The sequence below is a fragment of the Phycodurus eques genome, chromosome 17 (genome assembly GCF_024500275.1).
Source record: "Phycodurus eques isolate BA_2022a chromosome 17, UOR_Pequ_1.1, whole genome shotgun sequence".
Classification (NCBI taxonomy): Eukaryota; Metazoa; Chordata; class Actinopteri; order Syngnathiformes; family Syngnathidae; genus Phycodurus; species Phycodurus eques.
This window is the reverse complement of record NC_084541.1, coordinates 12,470,741-12,490,360: the sequence shown is the minus strand read 5'-3', so window position 1 is coordinate 12,490,360 and position 19,620 is coordinate 12,470,741. Positions and strand designations below refer to the sequence as shown.

At 39.5% G+C, this 19,620-nt stretch overlaps 2 protein-coding genes across 3 annotated transcripts; both read right to left on the bottom strand.

Moving 5' to 3' along the window:
* Positions 1-4,745: 4,745 nt before the first annotated feature.
* On the bottom strand, positions 4,746-11,254 carry snx12 (sorting nexin 12). 2 transcript variants are annotated; one of them, XM_061702974.1, is made up of 5 exons: positions 10,868-11,254; positions 9,974-10,069; positions 9,762-9,886; positions 8,584-8,713; positions 4,746-5,375 (listed from the first exon to the last, which is right to left on the bottom strand). In XM_061702974.1, exons 1-4 carry the CDS (start codon positions 11,030-11,032, stop codon positions 8,611-8,613), a joined length of 489 nt encoding a protein of 162 aa, XP_061558958.1. In that variant the 5' UTR covers positions 11,033-11,254; the 3' UTR covers positions 4,746-5,375; positions 8,584-8,610. The 2 variants fall into 2 exon arrangements, with proteins under 2 accessions (XP_061558958.1, XP_061558959.1); XM_061702975.1 differs by having other exon boundaries at positions 4,746-8,253; positions 8,623-8,713.
* A 1,089-nt stretch (positions 11,255-12,343) lies between these two features.
* On the bottom strand, positions 12,344-19,108 carry LOC133415628 (cytokine receptor common subunit gamma-like). Its single transcript, XM_061701817.1, is given in 9 exon segments — positions 12,344-12,821; positions 12,823-12,918; positions 13,041-13,104; positions 14,768-14,867; positions 14,944-15,106; positions 15,200-15,333; positions 17,040-17,209; positions 17,383-17,473; positions 18,675-19,108. Coding segments are annotated over 9 exon segments (1,059 nt in total). The 5' UTR covers positions 18,739-19,108; the 3' UTR covers positions 12,344-12,644.
* Positions 19,109-19,620: the final 512 nt, after the last annotated feature.

The following is a 19,620-nucleotide window of genomic DNA, read 5'->3' as shown; positions in this document are numbered from 1 at the left end:
AGCACAGGAAATTCCACTGAATAGAACACTGAATTTGCTCACAGAACCTCATGGGCTACGGAATCTGAGGTTACGCTCCACGCACGCAGCACTTCCGCATTCAGTGTTCAGCGGCATGTGAACTTCCTGTCTTGTGCGACGGACATTGGCAGAGTGAAACTCATCAAACTTCACTCGCTGTCTGTTGAAATTACCGAAGGTTACTGTGAATGACGTACGAAGAATTGTCACAGTGCCGAGACTAACGTGAGAGAAAGAAAAATCCTCCTTAATGCACGCCACGTAACGATGATCAGTCGCTTGTTTGTTCGGTTATGAATGTCGATTTAAAAAGAAGCAGTGGGAAAAGTCACATCTGGCCTTCTCTGTTCCTTATTCAGGCCCACAAAGCATTGACAGTTTTCATTTCTTGTTTAAAAAAAAAAACATTTATCTCATTAAACAATTTGTTCATTGATTGAAATAATAAAATACAATAATTAGTAAATTAATAATTTTACATATACTGTTCATAAATGTGTTGAATATGCTTACTTATTATAAATAATAATTAAGAATATAAATAAATTAAGTATTTTATGATTTTTGTTTTAGTGTTTATCCTTAAAAACTGTTTTACATGCACGTTTTTATTTATTTAAATACTTTAATAATTGGTAAATCTATTTTAAATAATCAAATACATATACATAAATAAATATGCAATTGGTTAATTATAATTAATGATTGTAAATAATAAAATTAAATAAAAAATAAATTACATATATTATAAACAAATTTTATCATAAAAAATATTTTACAGAAACATTTTAAACTCATCTCATGTTCTAGCCCCTCTGTTTATTTGAAAAATCTAATGTGGCCTTTGAGCACAAAAGTTTGCCCAACGCTGAGTTAAAGTTGTTATGTCACTGGAACACTGTAATACACTTGCAGTTATTTTCAATGTTTTGAAATTATAGCAATTTGGAAATCAACCAGCACCACAGAACGGATTGCGTTCCACTGTATGTATGCTTATGACTGGTAGTTAAAATGTGTCCTCTCTTGTGAATGGAGAGGATACAACTATCAAAGACAATGCAATGCATGTGCAGTATAAACAAATAGAACCAAGTCCCAGCATTTACACAGAACCATTAATCAAGGAGAAGCCAGACTTAGCTCTAATGTTTAGAATTCCTATATTCCAAACACAATTGTGTCCAATTATAGTCATGTCAAAGTCTACATCACAAGATCACTATTCCTGGGAAGACTTTAATCCACCTGCGGCCAGCCAGAATGCCCCCTTTGCCGCATAATCTCCTACTGCGAGAGAGCAACAACAGGAAAAAGGGCTTTAGGATTCGTGTGTAATGAAACAAAAAGGCCCACTGTTGCACATCAAGTAAACCGAGCTTGTACTTACTGTGACACTTCCTGCTTGCCACATACACTTTATTCTTTTGATTGGCCAAACATGAAAGTGAGATGCATTGTTTTGAGCGTTTATTAGGATTAACCTGTCTAAGATGATGTCACACACATCGTAACTCAAAACACATGGATCTCAAATCATCTTCCTCCACTGAAATGAATGAAAATTTAATAAGGAAAAATAGCACACTATAATATTGTGCTTTATAAAAACATAGCTTAATAACATACTTAAATGGAATGTAAAGAATTAAAAATTTTGTGCATAATGATTTAATGCTGTAATTCATTTCATTGTGCCGCTGCTTCTGGTGTGCCTGTCTTGGCCACTGGGGGCAGTCTAATGCAGTCATGCAGACACAAATGCAGAAAAGTACTTCTTCTACTACTACTGTAAGTGATTGGTAAGATGCTGTAATTAGTAATTTGTCATAGAGGATAAAGAATATATGCCTGTGAGTATTGATATATTATCTGTCTACATGTGTTCCTCCACTGTTTATTTTCAAATAACCGTTCTAAGACCGCGACTATAGTTGCTAACCATTAGCACGTAAATTAAATTTCCAATTGTACAGCACAGCCCGAAAGGGTAACGTGGGTCCCCCTTCCCATGGGCTCACCACCTGTGGGAAGGGCCATAGGGGCCGGGTGCAGTGCGAGCTGGGCGGTGGCCAAAGGCAGGGACCTTGGTGATCCGTTCCCCGGCTACAGAAGCTGGTTCTAGGGTGGAATGTCACCTCCCTGGCAGGGAAGGAGCCTGAGCTGGTGTGTGAGGTCGAGAAGATCCGACTAGATATAGTCAGACTCGCCTCCACACACAGCTTGGGCTCTGGTACCAGTCCTCTCAAGAGGGGTTGGACTCTCTTCCACTCTGCCCACGGTGAGAGGCGCCAAGCAGGTGTGGGTACACTTATTGTCCCCCAGCTCGGCGCCTGTACGTTGGGGTTTACCCCGGTGGACGAGAGGGTAGCCTCCCTCCGCTTTCAGGTGGGGTGACGGGCCCCGACTGTTGTTTGTGCCTATGCACCAAGCAGCAGTTCAGAGTACCCACCCTTGTTGGAGTCCTTGGAGGGGGTGCTGGAGAGTGCTCCCGCTGGGGACTCCATCATTCTGTTGGGGGACTTCAATGCTCACGTGGGCAATGACAGTGAGACCTGGAAGGGCGTGATTGGGAGGAACGCCCCCCCCCCGATCAGAACCCGAGCGGTGTTCTGTTATTGGACTTCTGTGCTCATCACGGATTGTGCATAACGAACACCATGTTCAAGCACAAGGGTGTCCACACGTGCACTTGGCACCAGGACACCCTAGATCGCAGTTTGATGATCGACTTTGTGGTCGTGTCATCGGACTTGTGGCCGCATGTCTTGGACACTCGGGTGAAGAGAGGGGCGCAGCTGTCAACTGATCACCACCTGGCGGTAAATTGGCGCCGATGGTGGGGGAAGATGCTAGTCCGACGTGGCAGGCCCAAACGTATTGTGAGGGTCTGCTGGGAACGTCTGGCAGAATCCCCTGACAGAAGGAGTTTCAACTCCCACCTCCGACAAAACTTTGCTCATGTTCCGGGGAGGCGGGGGACATCGAGTCCGAGTGGACCATGTTCTGCATCTCCATTGCTGGGGCGCCCGACCGGAGCTGTGGCCGTAAGGTGGTCGGTGCCTGTTGTGGCGGCAATCCCCGAACCCGTTGGGATGACCGTGTTCCTCGGGGGTCCTGTAGGGGGTGCTTTGGGAGTATGGGGTACCGAACCCCCTGATACGGGCGATCTCAAAGTAGAGCCGCTGCTCCTCCGCATCGAGAGGAGCCAGATGAGGTGGCTGGGGCATCTGATTCGGATGCCTCCCGGACGCCTCCCTGGTGAGGTGTTCCGGGCACGTCCCACCGTGAGGAGACCCCGGGGATGACCCAGGACACGCTTGAGAGACTATGTCCTTCGGCTGGCCTGGGAACGCCTCAGGGTCCCCCCGGAAGAGCTGGATGAAGTGGCTGGGGAGAGGGAAGTCTGGGCGTCCCTGCAAAAGCTACTGCCCCCGCAACCTGACTTGGGATAAGCGGTGGATAATGGATGGATGGACCGCCTCCTTTACTGTGATTGGTTGCCTTCGTGTGGAAGATCCACTTGTGAGAGCACACGTGTTTGTTATGTTGACAGCACTGGCTCAGGAACAGAGAGGTAGATGGAGATCTTCGCTAGTGACGTTGATAACCTCGAGAAATCCGAATGACCTGATTTCAGGCATCGCAGCATAAAAACGTCTGGAACTCAGGAATAATTGGACGATTTTAATTCAAATTTCACATGTTTACTGAGGCACCATGGAGCCAATATTACATCCCAAATACCTGAAAAAGTTGGTTTGGTAAAATATGGCACCTTTAACGCAACATTGTTTGGTTGTTTTAAATATACAATGTGTAAATCTCTTTGTTTAGTTTGACATTAAACCTCAACTGGAAGTGGCATTTAACAGTCTGAAGCCCCTTTTTTTGATGAAATTTTCACCATTTGATTTCATTATTTTTTTATGCTAACACACAATGCAAAACAAATTGGACGGGCTAACAAAGCTAGCATGAATGTTGGAGTAGTCATAAACTTTTACTTAATAGATAAACACAAATTTAAAAATAACACAATACTCACAGGCATATATTTTTATTCTCTGTGAAAAACTGCAGTTTACTGGTGTTCGATGTGACCCACTTCTTTGCGTAAGCCTATGTTTTATACAGCACAATGTCCATTGAATTAAAGCATGAAATCATGATGCAAAAACTGTTTAATTATTTACATTCTATTTAATTAAGTTACTGTATGTTTTTATATATTCCAATACTGTAGCATTATATTTTACCTATGAAAAACCGTTTTATGTTGGTGTTTTTGGGGGCTGAAACAGATTAATGGCATTTCTACTCATTTCAATGCGGAAGGTTTGAGATACGAGGGATTTGCTTTTCGAGCGTGGTCACGGAGTGAATTAAATTCATGGGTCGAGGTACCGCTGTATTTAATATTGGGAGAGGTTTAGGTGACATTCTTAAATTTATTGCTGTTACCAATATGAACGCTGAGTTTTCTTTTTTACATTGAAATGTCACACAAACTATGACGACACATGTAATTAACCTAAGTAAAATAAGACTTTCTGGGTGGATGTTCCATTTCAGTGGTTCCCATTGAACGAACTAGGTCATCCGCCAGCGTGGGGCCTCTCATCACGCGGCTCCTACGACACATTTCCAACTCAAAGTGGAGCTTTGCGGGATTCACTGACTTATTTTCCCTCTCCAGACCGAAAGGATCCATAGACGTGACACAGCGGGCAGCAGGAAATTTAATAGTTGAACAGAAAAATATCAGCGAAATTCCTCAGTACTGAGAGTGGAACTGGAATGATAACATGTACAGTATTGATACACTTCACAATCATCTTTATGGAACTTTAAAAAAGGAGGAAAATAAGCAGAGAGTCCTTACTTGAGATCCGGATTATTTCCAACTATGAGAATGTGTTCATATTTGCTTGCTTAACATAACATTTGCATTAGCTGCTGATGTGACAACTTAGTTGGAGGTGTAATGATGACATAACTATGAACGATCCTGTCCAAAAGCAAATGCAGACTGAAGAGAACAGAAGTCAGCGTTTTCTTTACGATGCTACATGTTGCTTCACTTTGAGAGGTTATCGTTGTCATCACATTCTAGCAACCAAAAGCCAACAGTAAGCAAACTTGTCCAACGTTTGTCTGACGGACTTTGAGGAGGAAAATAATCAACAGACGGGGGGACAGACATTCTCATTCACCGCCAATAATGCACATACATGTAAGAGGAATAACAAACAGACAACAAATGATTTATACATGGGAGAAATAATTGTGTTGTTTCCTCCACCGGCTTGAAACTGACAAGGTGTAGAAATGAATGGGGCAGGTGCAGGCGTCTGTTTTGGCAGTGGAGAGAGAAGACACAACATAAGTCATACAAAAGAAGTGCTTTAGGCTGGATTGACACTGCAGGTCCAAGTGCCCAGTTCTGATTTAAAGCCTAAACAGTAGTGCCTTGAGCGACTCGCCTTACCATTTTTTTTATAGATACGAGAGACAGAGGTTTGCATGATTGCAAAGAACTCAACTCACTTCACAACAGACAGATGTTTGGCAGAAACAATTAGTGAACAATTCTACAGAAAAGGGACTTCAAACTGTTTATTGACACTCCCGCATGAAGTTTAATGTCAAACTAAACATTAAACAAAGAATTACATTGTGCGTATTTAAAACAACCGCATAGCTTCCCCTTTCAGTCCAGTAGCTTAATGCTAACGCTTACCAGCCTCTATGTTGCGGTGTTTTAACCCTTTAAGCAATGGATTAAAGACAAACGGTGCAGCAACACATGGAGACATAAGATATAACAGTACTCAGTCATATATTCTGTATCTTCAGCATAGAATGACTAATATTAGTGCTACACTGATGAGCTGAGAAAAGAGTTGAGACTAGAGGTGCAACAATTAATCGACAACTATTTTGACAATCGATTAATCGTTTCCGGACCTAGTTTAACTTGAAATTGTCCAAATCCTTGGATTTCAGCCTCTCAAAGTTAAAAATTTCAGATTTCTGTAGTCCTCCATGAAAGCAAACCTTTGTGTTTAATCAAAATAAGACATTTGCAAACATCTGATTTTACTTTGGAAAACGATGATCAACATTTTTGCCTATTTTCTGACATTACGGACCAAACAAGTAACTGAATCATAATCAATTTCTGTTTGCGCATTATCTGCACTGTCAATTTGAAATAATGGTCTGTTTTAACAAAGGGATGAAATTGGATTTTTCATTCCAATTGATTAATCCCAAAAATAATCATTGGATGAATTGATTAGTAAAATAATCGTTAGTTGCAGAGAAAGCTCAATAAACAGTACATCCATCTGTCTGTATTATACTGCCCCTAGGTGGCCAAGACGGGCACACCAAAAGGAGCAGCACAGTGGCCATTCAATTGATGCAGTGTGACAAAATTTTTTAATTCTATTTAATTAAGTCATCTATGCATTTAGGTGGCATTCACATTGGCACCATATGAAACATCATCCACATTTGGAAGAGGCCTGACTCCGATCTGATATCAGATTAAAAAAAATTTCTACTTACTCTAACATGAGTTCAGAATTGTGTCACTTGAACCTTGCAGTGTAAATTAAGCCTTTAGTTTCGACTTTTTAAACACAATGCATTGACTGTTATTAAAACATACTGTTAGAGCTCTATTTAAATGTAAAAACTCTTTTGATTGCCAATGTTAAAGGTTGAACAAAATGTTAATTGATTGTAATCACATTTGGTAACCACATGACAGTGTCAAACAACTAATCACCATCATCTTTAGTTGGCAACCATTTAGCGTAATTTTTAAGTCTCCGAGGTACAAAAAATAAAAACATAAAAGACGGTAGCTGAACATTTGAATTTAAGTTGCACACTGATTGGAAAGGCTTGCACAAGTCTATCATTAACCCACAAAATATGGTGAAATGTAAGCGATGACTCGAGATGAAATGTTGACCTCTCTGAATGCGCTGACAGTAATTTACGTCTAAGTAGCCAGTGAATTCCGTTAATTATTAAAATCGCTGTAATAGAAGTGTGAAAACATGCTAAGTTAGACAGTGGAACCTCCAAAGTCAAAAGCAGTTTGTGGGTTGACTTCCAAGTTGTTTTAACGGCCCCCAAAATGTTGACATAAGAAATAATGTACAGTGAATTACTTCCTTGCTATATTTTTAAAAAACAAACAAAAAAAACTCATACAAGCGTGAAGACAACTTATAGTATAATAACGTTAAAACAGAAAAACTATTCATCCTATGAAAAGAGAGGGAAGTGTTGTTGTCAAGCTTTAGTTTGCTGGTCTTTTCCACTTGCCACTTTGCTTCCAACTAGAAGCTAATTAGAATTGCAGTTGCTTGGAAAGTTTTATCAATTAAATGGAAGAATAATATTCTACTGAAACATTACACATTCCTTCTTTGCCATCGTTGGTAGCCTTGTGTAGTCGCCCCACAAAAAAGTCAAAGAAGCAAAACACTCGTGGAGTTCATCCTTCAGATGCTCACAGTGCTTGGATACTTTAACTCTGCATTGTACCCACTTTTGGAGTAGTGAAAGTTCCACTGTAGACTTTCTATTAGGGAAAATTAAGGAATCAAAGTCACATCATGCAGTAGTGCTAGTGTTGCCAATAAATGTGATACTAATGAACGCTCCAGTGGTGTAATGACACCTCATGAATGACATACGCCATAGAAAATCATTTTATTGCTATAGTGTTTAAACAAGGAGACTGATGACTTTGCTCATTGTTAAATACAAATGCAGCATGTTTCAATATTTCTCCATCATCAAAAGCATGGGTTATCATTAGCATGATGAAACATCTACTGTAAAATATAAGCGTGCAGGTTTGGCATGCAGCTGGCAATTATTAGTGCAGTTAAGTTTGTCAAAATTGGTTAGGAGAGATTTCTGTTAATGACGTACAATATGACGCCAACACTTAACAATAGTTCACATAAGTTCAAACAATAGTATTGCAAGTCCTCTGTAATGCTTGCAGATTGCTCTTCCATTTGCAGTGTTTTCCTTTTTTCTAACTGGTTATCAATTGCAAAAACCAGTGACAATGTGCAGCATATTTACAAGCTATAATTTGTGTTTCCCATTTGTGAACTATCGCTTTTAGCCTTTAAAAAGCTCATGCAGCTGAATAATTTGAGAATTATAAATATATCAAACTTACTTCACTCACACCTAAAAACAAAACAAAAAGAGAACAAAACAGGATCAGAAATAGCATGACACACTTCATCATTAATCTAGTTTATTCACAGTATAGTACAATCATGATTATCTGACAAGGGAAAAGAGTGCATGTAGCATGTGGTATTTTGTAATAAAAGCCATAAGCTTACTGTACAATGACAAACTACTGTCAGCTGGTTGTTATAAAACAAAAGCGCACGCAAGAGTCACACAGATGCACAGTGGAAGAACATGCTCCAAAATCGAGTACGTTTTGACTTGATAATGTGAGAGAAGAAGTCCATTGTACATCCCAGAGGAAAGTAATTAAAGCCCCACCTCCCGCCGCCAAACCCCTTGGTAAGCCTAGTGTCGTACTTTTCCGGGAATGTAGTTCCGGTCAATCTCTGCCTCCTGCAGGAACATATGCAGACAGCGCTCATTCTGGGCCAAAGGGTGACCTGCAATTCTAGAGAAACATACGCACAGCATGCAAAAATTTTGCTTAAATTTAACAACAACTTTGTTATTGGCTTTGCACAAACATTTAATATAGCATGACCATATTACAGTATAATATATATGGACCTATGTGATATGCTTCTGGATACAATGGAATCTTAAAAGGTTGGACATTGATTAATCGAGTAATTGTTTAAATTCGATTTTGCATTATTAAACAACGAAATGTGCAGAAAATGGATGAAGTATGGAAATGTGCGAGTGAGGTGCAAGTATCATTATTGTCCACTCAAGGCCGCTACCCTTACATTCTACACTTTACTATCTGTAACTGAGTGTGTGTGGCTTCACAAAGTGGGTGGGGCCTGGCCTTGTGAGTGATGTGAGAGACAGCAAATAAGAATGGCGATTTGGCTGTTGTGAGTTCAGGTTAGCGCCTGGCTGTTAACCTGCTAACCGTTATCCTGTAATATTAATATTTTACAACACACTTTGAAGACCCTCTTAACATTACTAAGAAATTAGGGTTTAATTAAATACATGGTCACACAATTATAAAAATAAGACAACCGTTCATATAACAGTGAATGAATAATATGATGAAGCAAAAGTAAACAGAATTTGTCTGTTCTTGGCTCAAACTGTTGCCATCGTAAAAAGCTGTAACTGCGCTGGCAATGTTTTTAAGTAACATTTGAACTCTGCAGTGAAGTGCAAAAATAAGTTAACTACTGTAACAATAATACACTCTTTAAACAACAAATACGGGTGTAATAAAAGTTGTGTAGCTGGAGAACAACAGACAGTATAAAAGCAATAGGCACAGACATGTCTATTTATTTCCTCCTCACGTGGCTTCACTCACATTTTAAAAAGCGGTACGTGTGTAGCCCGCTTAAAGTGATGTCACGCATGACAGAGGATGGAACTACTAGTCTTTGTGTGACTTTTTCAGCTAGAGTTCTACAACTTTTGGGCCCTTTTAATTTCAGGGTACCACTGTTAACATTTGTTCGAGAACTACATTGAGTGCAGGAATAGACTAATTTATTGACCTGTTGATGAACTGCTCCAAACCCAACCGCCGCTCCTCAATGAACGACTCCTCGAAAAGCCCTTCGTCGCTGCGGAACGGCAACTGTCTCGTCAGGGCTTTACCCGGGAGAGGAGGTACTACAATCTAACGGAAAATTCGGAAAAATTTATTTTTAAAAAAATATGTAAACTGCAAATGCATATGAGGTGAGATTCATTACACTCAACTCACCTTGCTGTCTCTCTCCAACTCATTTTTTAACCACTCAAAGTCACTATATCGTCTTGTCACGCAGGAGTCCTTTAGTTTGAAAATGGGAAGGTTGGTCTGCATACGATGAAGGACAGAACAGAACAGTCAGTGACTTGCAAGGAGACATGTGACCTAGTAAATATTCTACAACGCAAGGGCAGCAAAAATTGCTTCCTATTCGTTGAACAGCATTAATTCGGTTGATGTTGAAACTCTACTTGGAGAAGGCCATATAACTAATCAGGAACACCTTGAAATACTTGACCAAGTAACAGTGTAAATAAAATAATTGACTAAATAACAGTGTCCATATATAAATCAAGTGTTGCTGCTTTTAGTTAGCTGAAGTCATCGCCGTCAATTGCTATGACAGCCAAACAAGCTAAACTTTATTAGCATGCTTTGCTTAAGTAATGCAGCGTAAATGGGATAGTTTATGTACTTGAATATTTCCACATTACAGTTAGTTATGCAACGTACTAATAAAAGTTGACTGTTATAAATCCATGTTAATTTGTCGGTGTTTCACAGTGTTAGCTGAAACTGTTAGCATAGAGTAGCAGTGTTTGCTATTAGACGCATTTTCCTACCGTTGGAATTAGTTTCTATAATTCAAATGCTGCTTAAGGCTCTTCTTGTCATGGCTTAGGTCAATATAGTCGTTTCAGAAAGTGTACTTTAAATTTCACTTTAATACACTTTTCATACGACAACAGCACATTCCTTCGCCTCAACTACAAACTAGGCCGCGAACAATCTCCGGCCCTTGAGTTTTGCTCTCGACCCATTACAACGTCACAGCACGGATAACCCCAGTCGGTGACGTTAGCACATAGGCTAAAGTGGTTTTCGGCCGTTTTATCGAACACCTACCCGCATCCGAACTGCATAAGTTGTGTATCGGTGCCGCCCGACTCCAACAATCTGTGGATCGTAAACGTCTATCTCCAGAAAATTGCTGGGAGGACCGTATGCGTCCGTCAGGTCCTGAGGCTTGGAATTCAGCCGGCGAGTGTCAGCAACCGAAGGATCTGTCATTTTGTCGGGCTGCAAGTGTTTTTCTCACGCTCGAAAAAGCGTCAGACTGAAAAGAATCAAAAGTGGATGCGCCGAAAATGTGCAAATATCACGCGGAGACATTAATTAACTGCGGTAGCTGACGGGTTCAGCTAAGGAACTAGCGGACTTGAGAGTCTCCTCGAGCCCGGGCCAGCCGCCCTGCGCCCCACCCTTCTTGAATCAGGAAAATGTGTTGGATTAGTTCCGTGCTGCGCGGGACACCCTGGACTCCCTCAATGAAGAGAATTGGACTGGACCTGGACCCGAATGGTCACAGCTATAAAAGGTTAAAAAAATAAAAAATAAAAAAATCCCCCCAGATTAACAATTACTAGAGTAACGGCGTATCGGTATATTTTCCAGGGGGAAAAGTCTTTATATTACGAGAATGAATTTGAATATTTGAGATAAAATGTTGTAGATTTTCAACATTAGAGTCGTAATATTTCTAGAAAAAAAGGAAAGAAAATAGATAACAAAATATACAGTTTAGTAGTAGTTTTTCTTCTTTTCAGCGAGGCTTTAATACTCCTTAGTACAAGTTAAATGCAAGCTCATAAGGTTGTTGTTAATGACCAGTTGTAAAAACAAACAAACAAACAAAAAACGTATCAATGACTTATGCTCCGTAATTAAGGAATCACAGCGTATTATTATTATTTTGCCAGCAATATTACCCCAATAACTCAACGTAATACAACCCAAATTCCAATGAAGTTGGGACGTTGTGTTAAACATAATTAAAAAATTAAAATTCTAAGTTAATGATTATTTGCTAAAAACAATCACGTTTATCAGTTTGAACATTAAATATCTTGTCTTTGTAGTGTCCATCCATCCATTTTCTGAGCCGCTTCTCCTCACTAGGGTCGCGGGCGTGCTGGAGCCTATCCCAGCTGTCATCGGGAAGGAGGCGGGGTACACCCTGATGGTGGTCAACCAAGGAAATTCTGAGGTTACGAGAGGTCTTCAATATACACAGCGGTATAAGAATACGTCCTCAAGCGGCACAAGAAGGCACGCTCAGTGACCGCCAGACTTATTGTTTTTCTTCTGATTGTTTTATATTTATGGCCTCGAAGTGTTTCTCATACAAATATGTACTGTAATTTTGCCTTTATCACTGTGTTAGTGTAGGTTAATGATAGACTACGCCGCATTCTGACTAATCTACAAATTTGGGTTACGGCGCCGCCATATGAACGTCAAAGGAACATTGTAAGAACGGGGACCCCTCTGAATATACTGATATTGATATTTTGCTCATATACCATCAGAAAAACAATAGCACATTTTGTGAGATTTAATGTACATTTTATTAAGACGGTTGAAAATCTAAAGTGATACATATAGGTTGTCCAGTTGCAAGGTATAGTTACTTCCAGTCTGTCAATAGCAAAATAACAGGAGATAAATGCTTTTACTGACAGACACAAGCAAGCGGTGTCTGTATATGGTTAGCGATTTTACTTCTGTTTTATACTGATCTGAACCTAATATTTTGTTTGATACACGTTTTACTGACCAAACTGATGAGGCACTTCCAATCGGGCGTGGTGAAACCCTAACCCCAAAAGATGGTGATGAAAACTCAGCTCCTGAACAGAAAGATGCTGCTCCTCAAGATTAGGCAGGAGTGGAGGTCTAAGAGGAACAGGGAGTTTCCCACTCCTCCAAGTTTGCCTCTTGGGATGGAGATGGAGTGGCCTGTATGGTTTGTGTTGCGGGAGGAGGTCGAACTGCTGGAGCTCTGGCTTTCAGAGTGGTCACTGGGACACCTGGCGATACTCTCGAACAGGACAGGCATGCTCGTGGTAGCTTGCCTTGAAGCCTTCTTTAAGGCCTTTGGGGATTCCAAGCCAAGGCTTTAGCAAGAAACATATATATAAGCCATCTAATGAAACATTCATTCCATGTTATTGATGGTATTCCACGTAAAAATAGGTCTGAATTTTAACTTGGAACCTTCTACCGAGATGCTCCTTACCTCAATCTTCTCTTGAGGAATCAGGGATTGCTCTGGTACCACACGAATGAAGATGATTCTGAACCTATGTGAGGGAGTCAGGGACATTATGATTTTGAAAGTAATCACATCAAAAAACAATCAACGATATTCAGTACTATGTAGTAAGGATGTATGGGACAGAAAGTGTAACTGCCATGCTCTAACCATATTTTACTCCTTGTAAACAAACACAGTGCCAATAGGCGTCTGGCGTCATGGCAGCCGATATGCTTTAGGCAGTACGTCAAATTTGTTCATTCATTTGAAACATCACGCAAACGTGAATATCAGAATATCTTCAGATCAAGATACAGTATAATGTAGCAATAGCATTGCTGTTTTTGTACTGTAGCCTAATTTAAACTGTTCAAACTGTTACTGTTGCACTTGTCTGCATTGTTCATTTTCTAAAAGTTAGACAAACTAATGTTATTAAACATGCATTTTTTTTGTTTATTTTAGAATCTTTTATTAATTGGAAAATGTACTGCTAGCAGTTTGCATTTTTTTGCAGTTTCATTTAAAATTAATTGTGTACCTACTGTATTTACACAGAAGATACGCAGTTCTATATTTTGCATAGTGATGGGTGGTGTTCTCTCCTGAGAAGTACTGGCCTACATTTACAACCTAAATTAAAATATTTGTTCCATTAAATTGTATCAATGTAGTCCCAACAGTCGATTATCTTCATTTGATAGCGTTTCTCTTGGTTACACTGCTTCCAATGTGCATGTTAGATTTTTTTTTTGTACAATTACTGTAGATTTCGGTTAAAACTGGCTGAGACAAATTGAAGGTATTTGTTCCCCCTAAAATATGAATGAATGAATAAATAAATAAAATATATATTTATTTAGGCGGCACGGTTAACAACTGGTTAGAGCGTCTGCCTCACAGTTCTGAGGACCGGGGTTCAATCCCTGGCCCCGCCTGTGTGGAGTTTGCATGTTCTCCCCGTGCCTGCGTGGGTTTTCTCCGGGCACTCCGGTTTCCTCCCACATCCCAAAAACATGCATTAATTGGAGACTCTAAATTGCCCGTAGGTTTGACTGTGAGTGCGAATGGTTGATTGTTTGTATGTGCCCTGCGATTGGCTGGCAACCAGTTCAAAGTGTACCCCGCCCCTGCCCGATGATAGCTGGGATAGGCTCCAGCACGCCCGCGACCCTAGTGAGGAGAAGCGGCTCAGAAAATGGATGGATGGATATTGTAGATTTCAGCCTCTCCATGTACCGTAATCTGCCCAGGGCCTTCATAGTGGTGGCCAATGTAACTTAAACTACTGGATATTAATGATGGTACTGTTGCTTTAACCAATCATATTTCAAAGCAGCCGCAATCTGTACATATTGATACATTTAATAATCAGCATCTCTGGTGATGTATTGATTTTGAACTGCTCCAGTTGCGTGCTGTTATATTCCGTTTTTGTATTGTGTTGATAGTTTTCATTATTGCAATGTGATCATGGTGGTATTAAGAGCTACATGAAGTCCCTATTAAGGCACAAGTACCAAATGCATAGCCCGCTACTGGTTTTACATTTTGTACTGTACCCAATATAAACCAAACTATGACCTTAAAACCAAGGTATGTACCGAACTATGATTTTTGGCATGTCGCTATACCCCAGTGTGTTCCATTCCTTTTGTTATACAGAACCTTGTTGTTGGAGGGAAGTGCACAGACACAATCTGACTCACCTCTCGTAACTCAGCAACAGCACGACCATCAGAATGAGTATGACAGGAGCCAAAACGTACATAATTATCATAAACATGGAACCACTGACTTGGTCACATTCTGTGATAAAGAGAAAAAGAGGTTTGTAAAGTGGATTAATTGACTCTCCCCAAAATGGTTTATGGATCATTTTTACCTGTGCCGTTGTTTGATCGCCAGATCACAGGATCACTCCAGTCACTCCAGTCAGAACCCCCGCACGTATCATCCAATCTGCTTCTCACCTGAAGCTCATATCGGGAACAATTGGATGGCCAGTTGATGCAGTAATTTTTCTTCCCACAATAGACTGTGTATGTCTGCGGAAAGTCCAATGTATTTCAAATGGAACGGTAATGCAAATCTCAAAGAAAATATACCAAGAATGGCACTGTAGACATCTGGTTACTCACGTCCCACTTCTTGTAATTGGTCCTGTAGCGAACTTCATTTTCAACACAATTTGCCGAAATCTGATTCCAGTAGAACCACAGATTCCAGTCTGGTCCTTTCTGAACAGTCAGATTGGTCGGCGGATTTAATTTAACTGCAGGTGACACATACATTTAAACCCAAAATGTTATTTGTTATTTGGGTTGAAGTGATTATTTAACTTGTTGAATGGGTGTCCTATAGCTGGAAATTATACAAGAAAGTGAACATATAGTGATAACGCCTATTAAATAAAAGCATCAATATTTGGATTTTTATACAAGAATTTGTAAAAACAAAAATTATTCATACTCTCCCAATACAGGCAAATTAAATGTTCTAAATTTATAGGTTATTAGTATGATCTAGAGCAGGGGTCCTCAATTAAGAGTTTAAAATGATCCTGCATCCACTCTGAGTTGTTTTATTTGTATTTTCAGTTGGCTCGTCGCTGTTTATTTCCCTGAGGTGGTGCAAAAGGGAGTTCAGCAAGGAGGCATGCACATGTAATCCAGTCATCAGCTCCCAGTCATTAGCTCTACGGCCACATCAGGAAGGCGCCTGATCGTTTCTTTGTCTTTGTTGTGCTGCATTCTGTCTTGCACTCATATTAGATTTCTGCTCCTTGTTGGTTTTCTGTGCTCTTTGTTTCTCCCAGTAAGTTCAGGCATTTTCCTCCTAATACTCCTTGCTCTGCTTCTTCTTAGTTTAGTCACTGCTTGTTCCAACTTTAGTATTTTTTTCCGTGCTATTTCTCCCTACTTGTTAGTAGTGCTTCATTAATTAGTATGTTCTTGTATACTTTTATATACTATTTTTTTCTACTCATCTGTAGCACTTTTTTAGTCTTTTCATTTATACTTTGTATATGACAATTTTATCAACTCAACAGTAGCGCTTTATGTTACCAATTTTGTCTGACTTTGTACTTCATTAGAATAAAGACCATTTATTTTTACTGCTTCAATGCTCTGTGTCTGCTTTGGGTTCAATCAGTAACATATCGTTACAGGTCTAGGTCAAGAAGGTCTGGAACGTCATAATACAGGTATACATAACATCCATCCATTTTCCGTACCGCTCTATCCTCACAGGGGTCGCGGGAGTGCTGGAGCCCATCCCAGCCACCTTCGAGCGAGAGGCGGGGCACACCCCGAACTGGTTGCCAGCCAATCGCAGGGAACATATAAACAAACACGCACACATATGAACATTCACGCACACATTTACACCTAAGGGCAATTTAGAGTCTTCAATCAACCTACCATGCATGTTCTTGGGATGTGGGAGGAAACCGGAGTGCCCGGAGAAAACCCACGCAGGCACAGGGAGAACATGCAAACTCCACACAGGCGGGCCCGGGATTTGAACCCCGTGCCGCCGTATACATAATAACAATCTTTTATCATTACCAACTAGTTGTCAAATAAGATAAGAAAAAGATTCTACTATATTCCAATAATTGTTAGTGTTGATTTTCAAACTGAATTGGAGGTACTGAACATTTATTTGATTAATATTAAATAAGTTTTATTTTACTAAAAAGTGCTGAATACAAAAAAAAAACTCTACAGGGGGTTAGGTAACTAATGCCTTATCAGTTGATAAAGTACATTTGTATAAATATTTTATATACAGTTTTTTGTTTTATGTTTATGTACAGCACTTTGTTTAAGATGAGGTTGTCAGTGCTGTTGAGTTAAGCGTACTAATTTAAAACAAACAATATTATCACAAGGTAAAATACAATATATTAATCTCCCTTCTTAGAATGAATTAAAGATTTGCCACAACAATGTGGAACAATTACAATACACCTACCTTTGTTTTTAAGATCATGCTTTTTCAGAGAAGTTTTGTTGTCATGCACCAGTTGTGTGTAAAACATTGTGAACCTGTTGAGTATGTCACCATAGGGCTGAATGCAGCCATTTCTTATACTGTTGTTTGTCAGGTACATCTCACACGCGCTGGCCTTTTCATTATGAAACCTGTGTGAGAAAAATCCCCATTGAATCAGTCATCCAAAAAGCAATGTCTTATCTGAGTTATAGAGTTTATTTATGAATTCAAACAATGCATTGCAATGTTTTTCAAGCACACCCTTGATTAGATGAAAGAGTAATTAATTTTGTTTATTTCAAATCATTTGATTTCAACTAACCAGCTGTGGAAGGTGTAATTGACTGTTAGATTGCCATGTCTGTTCCAGGTACATTTAACAGTTTCCAGATGCAACACGACACAATCGACATCTGTCAAAGACAAATACAACCTTGTTATTACAGTTGACCCTCCAAAGTGGAATGTCCCAAATCTGGTACGATTGGGTGTTCAATGAACATTTTCAGGAGAAATTGCTACAAAAGTCAAACAAAACTGTGAGTTCAAAGCAAGTTTTTTTTTTTTTTTTTGTGATACACAGAAGGGTACACGTGATAACAGAACAGTCATTCCACAAATACTGGTAAATTACCACTAGTTAACATTGCTTTGGAAACACTTTCCTCTTCCCACCCTCTGGTTTTACTTTAAGTCTAATTTTACAGCAGTTAACTTCTCTCCACTTATGACAGTTGAGAATGTTATCATGCTTCTTGAAATATTGCCTGTGCCGCTGATAAAGGTTTTATGATGACAGTTTGAGTCTGCAACGAATGAATTCACTTAACATGATTTCCTATGGACAATTTTATTTGAAAGTTAGAACTTTAAAGCCAACCGTTATCCAAAACAATTTATTAAATAGGCAGTAGTTGAGTCAGAGTTGACCTACAACCACTGTCACCAAATAGAAGATCTGTCATGAACGGAACAGAGGATAGGACCCAAAAAGATGCACGACTCCAAAACAAATTGACAGTATCAAAAAAGAGAGGTTTAATATACGGGTATAGGTCAGTACACAGGCAGGCAATCGTATCCAAAAACATGAGGCAAGAAGGCGACGTCGATAATCGGAACAGGGTCAAGTCTTACTATGCGTCTGTGACGTGGAAACAAGGAATACTGGAACGCGACGACAAGGTACAATGAACTGGCGACGAGAAAGAATGAGACACGAGGTTAAATGCACGGGGTAATTAGGGTGGACGAGGAACAGGTGGTGAAGATTCTCTCAGGAGCAGGTGTGTGTGAAACAGGGGGAAGACAAAAACCGGAAAATACACCCATGACAGAACATTTTACTGGATTTTGCTGTAAAATATATCAATTTATTACAAGTGACTGATTACATTTAGTTTCATGTCTGCTGTCCTTCCTTCTTAACAATTTGTGGTTCAGGAAAATGTGCAATGTAGATGAAATGTTAAATTACTCTGATATAAAAACTTTACATTATAATCTCCATCAATTGTGAAACAACTTTTATCTTTAAGGAAATTACAATGAAACAAACAGGCGGCAGACTAATTCAATTCACCCTTAACTGAATAAAACATCAAATGTTCTTACCTGTAAGTTCTTTGGAAAAGCCGGGTCCTGCCAGACAGAGAAGTAAGAGCAATTTATTCAGCATCGCGGACCAAAAGAATATGGATGCTTTCAGCGATGGTACAGGTTGACATTTACATCTGAGTGGAATGTGTCACATTTTTTTTCTTTTTTTTTTTTTCTGCTCTCTACTTTTGTGGCTTTTACTTCCTTTTAGCGGAAACTGTCGAGCTATTGCTGTATCTACATTAGTACGATGTAAAAGATAACAAAATTATGATGTACCGGACATGTTTATGCTGCTCGTCTTAACAATACTAGGCTTGTAGGCCAAATTTTAATGACTACTCCTGATGATACATTTGATTTAGCATTCAAATATCTTCCACGATCAATCCCACAGATCAAATGTTTTGCTATTTGAGTTTGGTTACAGAGGTTCAGCCCTTATGAGGAAGTCATAACAGAATAGTCACATCATGTCTGGTAACACTTTCCATCATGTGTGCGACTGCACTCTTGGCTTTTGTTTCCTGTCAGAGGAAACTCCTTTGACGACACTGTATTAACAACATGCACTCAATTTTACCTGTGTATGTAAAACACACATTTTAGGACATGTTACAAATGAAGATCTTGTTTGCAAAATAAAATAAAAGCGAAATTAAGAAAAGCGTGATCTTGCCATACCTTTCATTGTGTACAGATTCTATTACCTTTATTGAACATGTTCAGTTTTAGCCTCTGAACAGTTTTAAATCAAACTGGAGTTATAATGTTTTTGAAAATATATACCCATCCTTTATATACACACATATAAGTGTATACATGTATGTGTATATACAGTATATACTGTAAGTAAATTGTCACATTTCCTCAGTGTCATGACATGCACCTGTTCTGACACAAAAGAAAACAGGAAGCAGTTAAAACTGGCTGATACAAATTGAAGGTATTTGTTCCCCCT

Coding starts and splice junctions, on each gene's coding strand:
- snx12 (XM_061702974.1), bottom strand. CDS start 11,032: ATGACAGATCCTTCGGTTGCTGACACTCGCCGGCTGAATTCCAAGCCT. Junction 9,887..9,973: donor AGTTGGAGAGAGACAGCAAG/GTGAGTTGAGTG, acceptor ATTTTCCGTTAG/ATTGTAGTACCTCCTCTCCC. Junction 8,714..9,761: donor TTGGAGCAGTTCATCAACAG/GTCAATAAATTA, acceptor ATGTTTCTCTAG/AATTGCAGGTCACCCTTTGG.